At 41.3% G+C, this 16,670-nt stretch overlaps 1 protein-coding gene across 1 annotated transcript; it reads left to right on the plus strand.

The window, feature by feature from the left end:
- Window positions 1-7,908: 7,908 nt before the first annotated feature.
- Window positions 7,909-16,664, plus strand: LOC139561212 (phospholipid scramblase 2-like). The gene is made up of 7 exons (XM_071378169.1): window positions 7,909-8,608; window positions 10,382-10,713; window positions 11,142-11,184; window positions 11,360-11,580; window positions 12,528-12,689; window positions 12,913-13,074; window positions 13,208-16,664. Exons 1-7 carry the CDS (start codon window positions 8,596-8,598, stop codon window positions 13,232-13,234), a joined length of 960 nt encoding a protein of 319 aa, XP_071234270.1. The 5' UTR covers window positions 7,909-8,595; the 3' UTR covers window positions 13,235-16,664.
- Window positions 16,665-16,670: the final 6 nt, after the last annotated feature.

Below are 16,670 nucleotides of genomic sequence, written 5' to 3' on the forward strand. Positions count from 1 at the left end.
CGGTCAGGAGGAACAACGGTCAGGAGGAATTTCGGACCATTCCTTATTACAAAACTGTTTCAGTTCAGCAATATTCTTGGGATGTCTGGTGTGAACCACTCTTGAGGTCTTGCCACAGCATCTCAATCGAGGTCAGGACTCTGACTGGGCCACTCCAGAAGGTGTATGTTCTTCTGTTGAAGCCATTCTGTTGTTGATTTACTTCTGTGTTTTGTGTCGTTGTCCTGTTGCATTACCCAATTTCTGTTGAGCATCAATTGGCGGACAGATAGCCTTACATTCTCCTGCAAAATGTCTTGATAAACTTAGGAATTCATTTTTCCGTCAATGATGGCAAGCTTGCCAGGCCCTGAGGCAGCAAAGCAGCCACAAACGATGATACTCCCTCCACCATACTTTACAGTTGGGATGAGGTTTTGATGTTGGTGTGCTGTGCCTTTTTTTCTACACACATAGTGTTGTGTGTTCCTTCCAAACAACTCAACTTTAGTTTAATCTGTCCACAGAATATTTTGCCAGTAACGCTGTGGAACATCCAGGTGCTCTTTTGCAAACTTCAGACGTGCAGCAATGTTTTTTTTGGACAGCAGTGGCTTCTTCCATGGTGTCCTCCCATGAACACCATTCTTGTTTAGTGTTTTACGTATCGTAGACTCGTCAGAGATTTTAGCATGTTCCGGAGATATCTGTAAGTCTTTAGCTGACACTAGAATTCTTTACCTCATTGAGCGTTCTGCACTGTGCTCTTGCAGTCATCTTTGCAGGACGGCCACACCTAGGGAGAGCAGCAACAGTGCTGAACGATCTCTATTTATAGACAATTTGTCTTACCGTGAACTGATGAACATCAAGGCTTTTAGAGATACTTTGTAACCCTTTCCAGCTTTATGCAAGTCAACAATTCTTAATCGTAGGTCTTCTGAGATCTCTTTTGTTCAAGGCATGGTTCACATCAGGCAATGCTTCTTGTGAATAGCAAACTCAAATTTTGTGAGTGTTTTTTATAGGGCAGGGCAGCTCTAACCATCTCCAATCTCGTCTCATTGATTGGACTCCAAGTTAGCTGACTCCTGACTCCAATTAACCTTTGGAGAAGTCATTAGCCTAGGGGTTCACATACCTTTTCCAACCTACACTGTGAATGTTTAAATGATGTATTCAATATAGACAAGAAAAATACAATAATTTGTGTGTTATTAGTTTAAGCACACTCTGTTTGTCTATTGTTGTGACTTAGACAAAGATCAAATCAAATAGCATGAACAATTTATACAGAAATCCAGGTAATTTCAAAGGGTTCACATACTTTTTCTTGTCACTGTATATAAACGCAACATGCAACAATTTTAAAGATTTAACTGAGTTACAGTTAATTTAAGGAAATCAGTCAATTGAAATAAATGAATTAGGCCATAACCTATGGATTTCACATGACTGGGAATACAGATATGCATTTGTTGGTTACAGATACCTTAAAAAAAAGGTGGGGCGTGGATCAGAAAACCAGTCAGTATCTGGTGTGACCACCATTTGCCTCATGCTGCACATATAGTTGATCAGGCTGTTGATTGTGGCCTGTGGAATGTTGTCCCACTCATCCTCAATGGCTGTGTGAAGTTGCTGGATATTGGCAGGAATACGTTGATCCGGAGCATCCCAAACATGCTCAATGGGTGGCATGTCTGGTGAATATGCAGGCCATGGAAAAACTGGGACATTTTCAGCTTCCAGGAATTGTGTACATTTCCTTGCAACGTGGGGCCATACATTATCATGCTGAAACATGAGGTGATGGTGGCAGATGAATGGCACAACAATTGATCTCAGGGTCTCGTCACGGTATCTCTTTGCATTCAAATTGCCATCGATAAAATGCAATTGTGTTCGTTGTCCGCAGCTTATGCCTGCCAATACCATAACCCCACCGCCACCATGGGGCACTCTGTTCACAACGTTGACATCAGCAAATCGCTCGCCCACACGAATGCCATACACGTGGTCTGCGGTTGTGAGGCCGGTTGGACGTACTGCAAAATTCTCTAAAGTGACATTGGAGTTTGTTTATGGTAGAGAAATTAACATTCAGTTCTTTGGCAACAGCTCTCGTGGACATTCCTGCAGTCAGTATGCCAATTGCACGCTCCCTCAAAATATGAGACATCTGTGGGATTGTGTTGACAAAACTGCACATTTTAGAGTAGTCTTTTATTGTCCTCAGCACAAGGTGCACCTGTGTAATGATCATGCTGTTTAATCAGCTACTTGATGTGCCACACCTGGTGGATGGATTATTTTTTGCAAAGGAGAAATGCTCACTAACAGGGATATAAAAAAAATTGTGCACAACATTTTAGAGAAATAAGGTTTTTGTGCATATGGAACATTTCTGGGATATTTTATTTTAGCTCATGAAACATGGGACCAACACTTTACATGTTGCGTTTTTATATTTTTGTTCAGTGTATAATTAGTCCCTATTTTGTTTTGAATTTCGTGGATTTCATTTAGAAAAATCCCATAGTTTCACTCAGAAACCTGCAGCCACTAGTTAGCTGGTCATTTGACGTTCAAAGTTAGCGCCGTTCTGCCGCGAAACAGCACCACAGAGTTCTATCACAGATAGAGCAATGAGACAGCTGTTTCACCAGATGTATAGTGGGAGAAGATGGAGCGAGATCGATTTTGGCTGTCATTCTGCACTTTTTCCCATCAATTAAACATTTGATCTCAATACAGTTTGCTGTTCCCAAAAATATAATCTGTTACGAACAGAGTGGACTATGTTTTGTAAACCTCAGTTTTTTTAAATGGTGTTGTTTAGGAGTGCAAGGGCAAATTGATTTATTGCAAGCGCACACTTCACAGAGTAGGTGTTCCCTAATGGAAATATGCAAATACATGCTAGAACGTGCCAATAGATCTCGCTAGCTCGTGCTTCGCTGTGCCCACCTCCAGACTTGTTCTGCTCACTATGATTAACCACTATGATTAATTTGCTCCCATTGGAAACGCCAGGCTGTGGTCTATCTTGGGTTAGTTATAAAAATCTTTGGTTCTATTGAGCAGTGACCACTTTTTAAACATGCCCATAATGACCAAATAATGAAAGACAAGCACTGTAGTTTTGAGTTCCACAAAGTGGGTGTGGAAGAGGTGATTTTTGTTGTTGTTGGTATCTATAAATAAGGACAAACCACCTGGTGCTGACAATCTGGATGGTAAATTACTGAGGTTGGTCGATGAATACATTGTGACTCCTGTTTGCCACATCCTCAATTTAATCTTAGAAGACTGTGTGCCCTCAGACATGTAGGGAGGCAAAGGTCATTCCGCTACCCAAGAATAGCAGAGCACCCTTTAATGGTTCAAACAGCTGACCAATCAGCCTGTTACAAGGGCTTAGCAAAGTTTTGGAAAACATTGTTTGATCAAATACAACGTTTTTTTTTTTTTTTACAGAAAACAACTTAACATACTTTCATCATGCTTATAGGGAAGGGCACTCAACATGCTCGGCACTGACACAAATGACTGATTGCCTGAAATGTTTTTATAGTAAGAAGATTGTGGAAGCTGTTTTGTTAGACTCCAGAGCAGCTTTTGATGTCATTGATTATAACCTACTGCTGAAAACACGTAGGTGTTATGGATTTGCATCCGCTGCCTTATTATGGATTGAAAGTCCCCTATCTAATAGAAAACATAGGGTTTTTGTTAATGGACGCCTCTCTCATGCAAATTCAGTTGTGTGGTGTACCACAGGGCAGCTGGGTAGGGCCATTAATTGTTTTTACAAAATGATGTTCCACTGACCTTCAATAAAGCCTGTGTAAAGTGTAAATGAAATAACGGAGACATTTAACATAGAGCTCCAGTTAGTTTTAGAATGTCTCAAACTAAAAGCATAATTTTTGGGACAAGTCATTAGCTCAATGCCAAACCTTGTTTAGATATTGAAGAATGTGGCTATTGAGCAAATTGATGAGACTAAACTGCTGCATGTAACCCTAGATGGCAAGCTTTCATGGTTAAAACATATAGACACAATGGTTGCTTAAATGGGAAGAGGTCTGTCCATGATAACGCGTTGCTCTGCCTTCTTGACATTTCAGTCGACCAGACAGGTCTTAGTTTTGTCGCACCTGAACTACTGCCCAGCTATGTGGTCATGTGCGGCAAAGAATGACATAGGTAAATTGCAGTTGGTCCAGAACAAAGCAGCATGTATCGCACTTAGATGTACACGGAGGGAAGTGTCAGTAACATGCATGTCAGTCTCTCCTGGCTCAAAGTTGAGGAGAGATTGACTGCATCACAATGGGTCATTGTGCGAGGTATTGATGTGTTGAAGGTAACGAACTGTCTGTTCAAGCAGTTGGTACATAGTTTGGACACTCATCGGTACAACACAAGACATGCAACCAGAGGTATCTTCACAGTCCTCAGGTCCAGAACAGAGGCTGGGAAACAATATTAAATAGAGCTATGACTACATGGAACTCTGTGCCAGCCCAGGTAACACAAGCTAGCAATAATAACAGTTTTTTATTTAATTATAAAATAACACCTTCCTGCACAAAGGGGACTGTGAAGAGACACAGACATTTTATGTCTTGTAATTGTAATTTGCACTGTACTATGTACATAAATGTATATATTTCAGTCCTTGACTAATAATTTTCTGTTATACAGTTGAAGTCGGAAGTTTACATACACCTTAGCCAAATGCTTTTGAACTAAGTTTTTCACAATTTCTGACATTTAATCCAAGTAAAAATTCCCTGTCTTAGGTCAGTTAGGATCACCACTTTATTGTAAGAATGTGAAATGTCAGAATAATAGTAGAGAGAATTATTTATTTCAGCTTTTATTTCTTTCATCACATTCCCAGTGGGTCAGCAGTTTACATACACTCAATTAGTATTTGGTAGCATTGCCTTTAAATTGTTTAACTTGGGTCAAACGTTTCAGGTAGCCTTCCACAAGCTTCCCACAATAAGTTGGGTGAATTTTGGCCCATTCCTCCTGACAGAGCTGGTGTAACTGAGTCAGGTTTTGTAGGCCTCCTTACTCGTACAAGCTTTTTCAGTTCTGCCCACAATTTTTTTATAGGATTGAGGTCAGGGCTTTGTGACGGCCACTCCAATACCTTGAATTTGTTGTCCTTAAGACATTTTGCCACAACTTTGGAAGTATGCTTGGGGTCATTGTCCATTTGGAAGACCCATTTGCGACCAAGCTTTAACTTCCTGACTGATGTCTTGAGATGTTGCTTCAATATATCCACATCATTTTGTTTCCTCATGATGCCATCTATTTTGTGAAGTGCACCAGTCCCTCCTGCAGCAAAGCACCCCCACAACATGATGCTGCCACCCCCGTGCTTCACGGTTGTGATGCTGTTCTTCGGCTTGCAAGCCTCCCCCTTTTTCCTCCAAACATAACAATGGTCATTATGGCCAAACAGTTCTATTTTTGTTTCATCAGACCAGAGGACATTTCTCCAAAAAGTCCGATCTTTGTCCCCATGTGCAGTTGCAAACCATTGTCTGGCTTTTTTATGGTGGTTTTGGAGCAATGGCTTCTTCCTTGCTGGGTGGCCTTTCAGGTTATGTCGATATAGGACTCGTTTTACTGTGGATATAGATACTTTTGTACCTGTTTCCTCCAGCATCTTCACAAGGTCCTTTGCTGTTGTTCTGGGATTGATTTGCACTTTTCGCACCAAAGTACATTCATCTCTAGGAGACAGAACGCGTCTCCTTCCTGAGTGGTATGACGGCTGCGTGGTCCCATGGTGTTTATACTTGCGTACTATTGTTTGTACAGATGAACATGGTACCTTCAGGTGTTTGGAAATTGCTGCCAAGGATGAGCCAGACTTGTGGAGGTCTTGGCTGATTTCTTTGGATTTTCCCATGATGTCAAGCAAAGAGGCCCTGAGGTTGAAGGTAGGCCTTGAAATACATCCACATGTACACCTCCAATTGATTCAAATTATGTAAATTTGCCTATCAGAAGCTTCTAAAGCCATGACATAATTTTCTGGAATTTTCCAAGCTGTTTAAAGGCACAGTCAACTTAGTGTATGTAAACTTCTGACCCACTGGAATTGTGATACAGTGAATTATAAGTGAAATAATCTGTCTGTAAACAATTGTTGGAAAAATTACTTGTGTCATGCACAAAGTAGATGTCCTAACCGACTTACCAAAACTATGGTTTGTTAACAAGAAATTTGTGGAGTGGTTGAAAAACGAGTTTTAATGACTCCAACCTAAGTGTATGTAAACTTCCGACTTCAACTGTATATATTATGTAATGTTTCACGCAATTCTCTATTGAATGGACATATTTGTATAATCCTTGAATGAATTAATTTTATGGGTGAACGTCCTACACGCAAGCTAGTAAAATGCTAACTAGCAAACACTTGTTAGTGCCTAACTTCTGATTCTAAATGTAATTTCAACACCTGTGCTGTTGGTGGCAGTAACACAGCGTCCTCTCTCTGTCACCAATTGACATCTTGTCTCATCTCACAGTGTCTGTGGTGTGAGAAGGTACCTTCTGGAGCCAGACCCTATTGGAAGAAACTAAAAGACTTATTTGCTTATTGGGTGTATTGTACTGTGTATCAAACAAGTTGCATAATCACATGCTTTTAGAACATTGAGTGGCTAATTGCACTTATGCATAGAGTACCACAAAATGAGTCATAATACCCATAGAACCTAGCGGTCAAACAGGGAAATGGTTCCAACGGTTTTTCCACCATTCATTTCTCCCATAGGGGATTTTAGAAAAAAATAATGGTGGAAAAACGATTGGAACCATTTCCCTGTTTGACCACTGGGTTTTCTGGGTATTATGACAACTCCACTGTGGGGCTCTATGGATGCATGTTTTAGATCTTATGTTGGAGAATATGAAAGGACAAAGTTTGTTTTTATAGCGTCTTATTGTGAATGGTTTGTCTGGACTGGTGGACATGTTTTAGTGTCATTATCCCTCCATTCACAACAACCCTGCTCTCTCTGCTCTGTTTTTATATCCCTAACCCACCAACTCATCATTGTCCCCCACGATGAAATCGGGGAGGGGCATGTGAATCTGTCTCTGTCCCCGTACGTTCATTCGTACGTTTGTATCTCAGACAGCACTGGCCCGATTTTGACGAAACTCGGGTGAATGATGCATTGAGATCAGGCATTTACAAATTACACTGATTGGCCAGATAGTGGCGCTATAACAAGAGACGGAAAATGCAAACTTTGAAAGTTCACGCAACTCACACTGTTTTACCTAAAGTTATGAAAGGTGATACATCGGTCCCTCTCCTCAAAAGGAACACATTTTCCTTTGGATCCATAAGGTCCACCATGATGTATTTTCCTCGATTTAGAATTTTGTGAAAAACAATTAAAATGCTACTCTTTTAGAACCGAATGACCGATCTGCATGAAACTTGATATACAACGGTCTATCAACGCAATATTTTCCACACCAGTACAACATTGCCGCTATTGACCAATAAACATTAACGTGGGCGTGTTCTGGAACATAAATGCATATGAATCAGTCAAGAATATTCATATTGTAACACAATTTGGTACACATGCTGCAAACACTGTCAAGACTCAACATATGCAAGAACATTCATATCAGTGGCGCCATAACGGGCACATGTTTATATATTTTGATCTGTTTGACTCAGAGTGCTGAAATTGGTCTTGCCATAGTTTTCTTTTTCCTCCATAGTGTCTACCGGAGTGGACAAGTGTCACGTGTGCCCCTCTCCGGCCTCTAGGTCACCAGGCTGCTCGTTATGGCCCACACCTGTCACTGTCGTTATGCGCACCTGCGTGTCGTCAGACTCACCTGGACTCCATCACTTCCTTGATTACCTGTCCTATATTTGTCACTCCCTTTGGTTCCTTCCCCAGATGTCATTGTTTCTATTTCATTTCTGTGCGTTCTTGTTTTGTATTATGGTCTGATTATTTTATTAAATCACACTCCCTGAACTTGCTTCCCGACTCTCAGCGCACATCCTTACAGAATGACGCCTCACATAAGGGAAGCATCATGGAGTGTTTTTTGGGGTTAGGTGGGAATGACGTTGGGTATGGGAGCTGCTACAGGCTCTCATTCATCAGCCCGGATCGACAGGCTCCCCTGCCTCAGCCGGCTCGCCGGGCTTTCATGCCTTCACCGGATCGTCAGGCTCTTATACCTCAACCGGATCGCCAGGCTCTTATGCCTCAACCGGATCGCCAGGCTCCCCTGCCTGTCAGGTTCCCGCATCCCAGCCGGCGACAGGTTCTCGCGCATCAGGCTGCTCGTTATGGCGCACACCTGTCACCATCGTTACACGCACCAGCGCATCGTCAGATACCTGGACTCATCATTTCCTTGATTACCTGCCCTATGTCACTCCATTTGGTTCCTTCCCCAGGCTTCTTTGTTTCTGTTTCATGTCTGCGTTCTTGGTTTTTATTAAATCACCCACTCACTCCCTGAATTGCTTCCCGACTCTCAGCGCACATCGTTACGAGCAAGTCCGCCTGCTATCCACTGCTTGTCCACTAAGTCATGTCAGCCCCAGGTAAATATGTTCTACATATCTAATTTAGTTATCATATTATACTGGTGTTGCTGTTTGTTTTTCTCATAAATTGCATCTTTGCAGGATAACTGTCTGTGTTCATAGGCCACTTTTCACTACATGACTGACGTTACACACAGAAGCTCAACTTTTGGCTGTAGAAAGAAAGTCATCGCCATCTGCTCCCATTCAACCTAGTCTAGAATTACGTTTTGTATTACTTAAACAAAATAACTGTTTTGGGATCTCATACGCGTAAAATAGTTGGTTGGTCTTTGCAAAATAACTATTTCGGATGTAGCGGTTGTTAGCTAGAATGCTAATGTACATTGACAGGCTGTAGCAAAGGCTATCCAAAAAGCCATTGTACTGGTTAGTGTTTTTTAGTATGATGCAGTTGATTTGCGACAATTAGACATTATCTTAAGCAGGACACTCGTACGAGCCTTAAAATCCAATTATAATCCAAAGGTAGTCAAATTGACTCATAAACAGCATGTCAATTTAGGCGTTTTTTGCTGGCGTTCTGAGAATTCGTTACATTATCGTACATTTTTACAAATTCGTAACATATAATACGAATTGTTATTCGTAACATATACGAAATGGTGGATGTCCATCACCCAATTTATTTAACTAGGTAAGTCAGTTCAGAACATTCTTATTTACATGTTCTTATATTTAAATACGATGTAAAAATGTTCTTTACTTCCAAAACAATATTTTTACATTCAGTGGTTTACAAAAAGGAAAAGTGCAAACATCTGCTGGTCTCAATCTCCCCACTCTTGGTCTAGGTGTCTGTAATCCAGGGGCAATTTTTCAGTAAAAAGCAAGCTAGTCAACTTTTTTGTTTTCCTTCCTTAGAGGTAGGAATGTGGAAAGGGGTGGGGAGATAGGGCCACATTTCATAGTGGGTTTTGCTCACATCTGGGTGATTCCATGCCAGCGTAGCCTGGAAATACTTTTGGAGTCTCAGATTGTTCTGGCAAGTTTCACATATAAACTTCATTGGGAGGAAGGATGATTGACATAGTTTTTATATTTGTATCACAAACCATTTTTGAGAATCATGATACGTGGCAATTTTAGTCCCTTTTTAGACCTATACATGCCCTCCTGTAAGATCTGTGAAATGTGTATATGATAGACATCTTGTAATTATACTCCTTTATAGTGTTTTTAAATATGGAGTCGTCTAGATAATGAAATGTCATTTTTCACCATTTATTCAAAATATTAATCTTTAAAGTACCCATTTTGTATGTTTTTAGTCATGATTTTCCATCCAGCCACTGCCTGATAAGAATAGTAAGCAGTGGTCAAAATGCTTTGACTGGAATTAGATTCTGAGCAGGACAACTGCAGATTCTTGACAACATCACAAATGTCCCTGTTGCACCGTAATGAAACTCCCCCTGGGTATTTTCCCCATAGGATTTGTGTAATTATTCCTATGTATTGGAGATAAGAAAAAGCTTGCTGTGTAAAAGGCTGACTACGTTGCTGTAAGCTTAGATAATGTGGAAAATTACTTTTGTTCCTTGCAGTTTCCATTAAATGAGTGGTACGGTGTGGGGAGTCCATTGGTGTCCAACAATACGGCCCACTTTTGTTAATGCCATACAATCATTTCCTTAATGCAGAATCTCTAATGCATGAGCTTTAATAACACCAGTTCACGCTCCCCACTTTTGCATCCATAACTCCATATTCATGTTTAGCTTTTTATCAATCTAAATATATTATCAATATGAATCTGACTTTCCTCAGGTTACCCATCCCCTCACCAGGGTCCTGGAAGTTACTCCACAACCCCCTACCCTGTTCCTCATGGTGGGTATGGTGACCCTAACCATGCTCCCCCAGTGGTTGGCTTCCATATGGGCTACAACCACAAACCACCCCACCCAGGCCAGCCTGTGATGTACCAGCCTGTGCCCATGCCTGAATATGGGGTACCTCAAATGGGCCCAGGCTATGGTGGTCCCATGCCTGGGCCTGAATACGGTGCACCTAACCCGGGCCCTCCTGCAGCCATCTCCCCAGCCCCTGCAGCAGTTGTGCCTGTTGGAGTTCCACCTGGTCTGGAGTACCTAACACAGGTAGGTTTGCTTGGGAAGAGTATCACAACAGGCTGTCAAATACACTGATTTCACAAACATCCCTCTGCATGGCACACATACACTCAGGGACTTCTGAGTGGCACAGCATCTCAGTGCCAGAGGCATTACTGCAGACCCTGGTTCAGTCCCGGGATCTATCACAACTGGCCGTGATTGGGAGTCTTTTAGGGCGGCGAATAATTGGCCCAGCGTCTTCCGGGTTAAATAAAGGTCAAATACACAATCCATGTCTCAAGGCTTATAAGTCCTTTAACCTGTGTCCTCCCCTTCATCTACACTGATTTATAGTGGATTTAACAGGTGACAATAAGGGATCATAGCTTTCACCTAGATTCACCTGGTCAGTCTGTCATGAAGGATGTTCCTAATGTTTTGTACACTGTATCTCATACTCTTCTACATTTCAGATTGACCAGATCCTTATACACCAAAAAGTGGAGTTGCTGGAAGGTGAGCTTGCTAGTCTTATCTGAGTACAGAGAACCGAAGTAAAGGCATTGTAAAAATTGATAAATCATGAGGAGAAAGTGACCACCGCCAAACTACTGTTTTCCTGTTTACGTTCCTGCGTTTGTCCTCCCACCATTCCCTCTTCCTTCTCCTCCCTCCGTTCCCCTCTCCTCAGTGTTCACTGGCTTTGAGACCAACAACCAGTACGAGATCAAGAACAGCCTGGGTCAGAAGATCTACAAGGCCAAGGAGAAAAACGACTGCTGCACGCGCAACTGCTGCGGCGCCCTGCGTAGCTTCGACATGAAGATCAAGGACAACACGGACCGCGAGGTCATCCGCTTCATACGACCCTTCCGCTGTGCCTCTTGCTGTTGCCCCTGCTGCCTGCAAGAGGTACGATGGGGTGCTGAACCCTGAGACAAATATTTGACTATGTAAACAGGACACAAACCAGGAAAAAATGCATAAAATCATCATATTGAGTCTTGATGTGTTAGGAGTAAAGGGACAGGTCACCTAAAATGCAATTGGTTTATTGATCCTCAGGTTAGCATTGCTATACAACACTATGTATTACAAGTTAACGATGCTAATGCTAAAAAGAAACTGTTGGACTCAAAGCCATTTTGAAATGTCCTACCAAATCCTTAGTGTCTGCTTTGTAAAGATCCATGAATGACGCTGAATGGTCCTTTTGTCAGTCCAAACCCTCTCCCAGACCGTCTTGATCTGGTGCCATCTCTTCACCTTTCAGCTCTGTCTCTAGTGAATCACATTTTCTGGCAGGCTAATATTAGTACATTCTGACCTGTGACATTATTTAGAACTCTGGACCTGCTCGGGTCCCGGATAGGGTCTCTGGTATTCGGGTACAGGTGGAGCCGTGAAGTATAGTACATTCCTAAGGTCCCTTATGACTGCGTTTTCACACATTAGTTCAGTGTCTATGGAGACATAGCCCCACAGTTACCATTTGAAGCATATTACCTCAGTCATGATAGTGATTACTACGCCAATATCAGACACCAATGCACTCATCAAATTACATTTACATTTGACATTTAAGTCATTTAGCAGACGCTCTTATCCAGAGCGACTTACAAATTGGAAAGTTCATACATATTCATCCTGGTCCCCCCGTGGGGAATGAACCCACAACCCTGGCGTTGCAAGCGCCATGCTCTACCAACTGAGCCACACGGGACCAAAAATTAGTGCCATATTACCTGCGGAAGCGAGCTCTGCAGTAATCCAAGCATATGCTATTTAAAGCCACGGTGTACGGACCGAAGCCTGATTTTAAACATGGTCAAATACCTTTCAAATTGTGTGTCCCTCAGCTCGAGGTCCAAGCCCCGCCTGGCACCACCATAGGCTATGTGTCCCAGGACTGGAACCCCTGCGTGCCCAAGTTCTCCATCAAGGGGGCCAACAAGGAGACCGTAATGAAGCTGGAAGGACCCTGCTTTGCCTGCAACTGCTGCGGGGATGTCAATTTTGAGGTGAAGGGTCATACAGTTTGGGCTTTCTTTCGGTGAAATCAGTTCATAAGTCCTATTTAACTAGAACACACCTAATCTTTGACTTTTCTTTTAGACCAGAAAAGATTGGATAAGTTACCCTTTTGTCTACACACTCATCCAATCCTTTCAGAAGTAGGGATGTGATGAGGTGCAGTGGACAAATCTTTGTATCTGACCCATGTGTTTTGCTGCCCCCTCGTAGCTGACGGGGAAAGATGGAGGCAAGCCCATCGGCCGCATCAGTAAGCAGTGGGGTGGCCTGATAAAGGAGGTCTTCACCTACACGGACAACTTTGGCATCCAGTTCCCCATGGATCTGGACGTCAAGATGAAGGCTGTGCTCATGGGTGCCTGCTTCCTCATCGTAAGTAAATTCGTCTGTTTAAAAAAAAAAATCATCACAGAACTTGACATGTGTAAAGCCTATTACTATGCTGATAAGATGAGCAGTTGTTGGAGGAAATTTAGTTGACATTTCTCTCTTTTCTGCTTCACAGGATTTCATGTTCTTCGAGAAGGACTGAGCACTGTCAACTCAAATTGATTTCTTGGTTATCTATGTGCATTTGGGGTTCAGAACAGTATGGAAACTTTACATGTTCTTAAATACTTTATTTCAGTATTTTCTTTTAGTCACTGCCATGGCAAGCATTTTATCATACCATACAGCTTCAGTTGAAGTATTACATTCTAGATTCTTTATTTTGGTATTTTCTGTGTTTGTGTGTAATGATTATATTTTGCATCAACATGTCTTTTGTAAAGCAAATGTACACATTATGACAGAATGCTCTTTCCATGAGACTGACCAGGTGAATCTACAGTAGGTGAAAATGATGATTACTTACTGTTGTCACCTGTAAAATCCACTTCAATCAGTGTAGAGGAAAGGGAGGAGACAGGGTTAAGATTTTTAAACCTTGAGACAGTGTATTTGTGCCATTCAGAGGGTGAATGGGCAAGAAAAAAGATTAAGCGCCTTTGAATGGGGTATGGTAGTAGGTGCCAGGCAAACCGGTTTGTGTCAAGAACTGCAATGCTGTTGGCGTATTCACGATCATCAGTTTCCCTTGTGTATCAAGAATGGTCCGCCACCCATAGGCTAACTTGACAACTGTGGGCAGCATTGGAGTCAGCATCCCTGTGGAATGCTTGTAGAGTTCATGCTCTGACAAATTGAGACTGTTCTGAGGGCAAAAGGGGGTGTAACTTAATATTAGGAAGGTGGACCTAATGTTTTGTACACTTAGTGTATATTTTTCCAGGCCTCAATTGTTCCTTGACAAGCACTATTCATTCACGCTTTCGATCATTTTAATGTTACTACTTCTAATAGTAACTGTATCCACTGGGGAATTGGGAGTGAGGTGACATCTATTTTTGCAGCAGTGATCGTCAGATACAAGGAGCTATCATCAAGTAACATAATTGATGCGAAGCATTGAATATTTACATTCATGCACTTCAAATGTTATTTTTTTACTTTGTCCCAGAAGAATATATCACTGCAGGGCACTCCCACATCATGAAGGAATGTGCTTACCAGACTTAAGGGACACAGTGAAGAGTTGGGGGCAATTTCATGGTAAAATGTGTCCTTGGTGTTAAATAGTGTCATTTTGTTCATGGGGTGAGTATGATGACTCTTTGCACTGTTTAGGGAAAGGGTTGTTAAATTTGTATTAGGTTATAAGGGTCTGGATTCAATCAGTAGTGCTGAAGTTCAGCGTTATAGCTGATTGAAATTTAAATGCAAGGTTTCTGCATTTGCAGTAAACTCTGCTTATGTCGGCTCAATCGAAAATGACTTTTTGAATTTCAACCATGCATATCTTCGGCAGTACAGATTGAATCAATTTCGTTCTGCGTGACCTGTATTTTACACTCGGATCTCGACTCAATCCGTATCGCTGGAGATCTATATACATTTAAAGCCAATGTTACTGCATTAGTGTTACGGATTGAATTGAGTCTTAGGTCTGTGATCCGATCACCACAGGCTTTTCGTCTCTCTCCAGTCTCCATCCACCTTTTTCCAAGTCAATTACATTATGGCCCCTAGTCTCATTCCATAACTCTTAACCATTCCTAAAATGCTAGTGGCAATGTGCCAGGAGGGCCTGAAATGTAACTAAGCCCTGCAGTAGAAAGAAAAAGGCCTGGCCCACTAAGGGAGAGGTGCTCTCATTAACCCCCCCCCCCCTGCTGGAAGCATGCTGAGGTGCAGGTTAAAATAAGCTCATGTCCCTCCCTAGTAATGTGGATTCTCCAGCCCTATGTGACCAGCTCCTGTAAAGCTTTAGTTATAGACAGCGTAACGAGAAGCTCACAATTCACCTTACTCAACTAATGCGGTAAAGGAAGTCAAAGCAGAGAAATTACAAACACTTCCTCTGAAAGGAAATTACATCACTCTGTAGATCATCTTTTGATTCTTACAACATCCCAGCTCTCTTGACTGGGTTTAAATTGAGGGGCATGAGTCACATGTACACATCACTAGCTCATGCACAATTTGTATCAACAATTTATTCAACAAATATAATCAATGCTAATACAACACAGTGCCTTGCAAAAGTGTTCAGACCCCTTGAATTTCTTCATTTTATTGGGGTAAAGTTGGATTCAAATGGATTTAGTTGTCATTTCTTTGTCAACAATCTACACAAAATGCTCTTAAATGAGGAAATAAAATTATATATATATTTTTTAAAGATAAATCAAATATTCATAACTAAAATACAGTTGTTGCATCTGTATTCAGCCTCTTTGTTTAGGAAAGCCTAAATTAGGCTTAACAAATCACATAAGTTACATGGATTTGTTTTATTACTAACTCTTTCTCTGTCCCCCATACACACATCTGTAAAGTCAAGTATTGAATTTCAAGTACAGATTCAACTACAAAGCTTTTCGAAAGAATCAAAGAAGGATAGTGAAAGGGGGTAACAGTAACAAATCAGACATTGAATAGCTCTTTAATCATGGTCAAGTTAATTATTATGCTGTGAATTATGTATTAAACCACCCAGACACATAAATTGTCATCCTGGACTGAGCTGCAGGACAGGAATGAAACTGCTGTGTTACCATGAAGCCATTGGCTACAGAGTTCAATGGCTGTGATGGTAGCAACACTATTGTAGTTAAAATAATACAATTATACAAAATTAAAATATTCCCAAAACACGCAGCTTGAATGCAATAAGGCACTGAAGTAACACTGCAAAAAAAACATAGGAAAGGAATACACTTTTTGGCTGAAATGCAAAGTCTTATGTTTGGGGCAAATCCAACAACATCACAACTGCCTCCTTATTTACAAGCATGGTGGTGGCTGCATCATGGTGTGGGTAAGCTTCCCTTTAGCAAATATTGGGGATTTCTTCAGGAATAATAAACAGGATGGAGCTAAGCACAGGCAAAATCCTAGAGGAAAAGTTGCTTCAGTCTGCTTTACACCAGAGACTATGAGAGGAATTCACTTTTCAGCAGGATAATAACCTAAAACACAAGGCCAAATCTACACTGGAGCTGCTTACCAAGAAGACAGTGAATGTACATGAGTGGCCAAGTTACAGTTTTGACTTAAATCTGCTTGAAAATCGATGTCAATACTTCAATATTGCTATCTTGCCATGATCACCAACATCTTGACAGAGCTTGAAGAATTTTTAAAATAATAATGGGCAAATATTGCACAATCCGGGTATACGAAGCTCTTATAGACTTATCCAAGAAGACTCACAGATGTAAGCGATGCCAAAATGTGTTTCTAACATGTATTGAGTCAGGGAGCTGGATACTTAATTCAATTACTATATTTTAGTTTTTAAAATGTTAAAATTTTTGTTCCCCTTTGACAGAGTATTTTGTGTACATTTTTGACAAAAAAGGACAATTCAATCAATTTGAATCCCACTTTGTAACACAATAAAATGTGAAGAAATCCAAGGGGTC

This window comes from Salvelinus alpinus, chromosome 31 (assembly GCF_045679555.1).
Source record: "Salvelinus alpinus chromosome 31, SLU_Salpinus.1, whole genome shotgun sequence".
NCBI classification, from domain to species: Eukaryota; Metazoa; Chordata; class Actinopteri; order Salmoniformes; family Salmonidae; genus Salvelinus; species Salvelinus alpinus.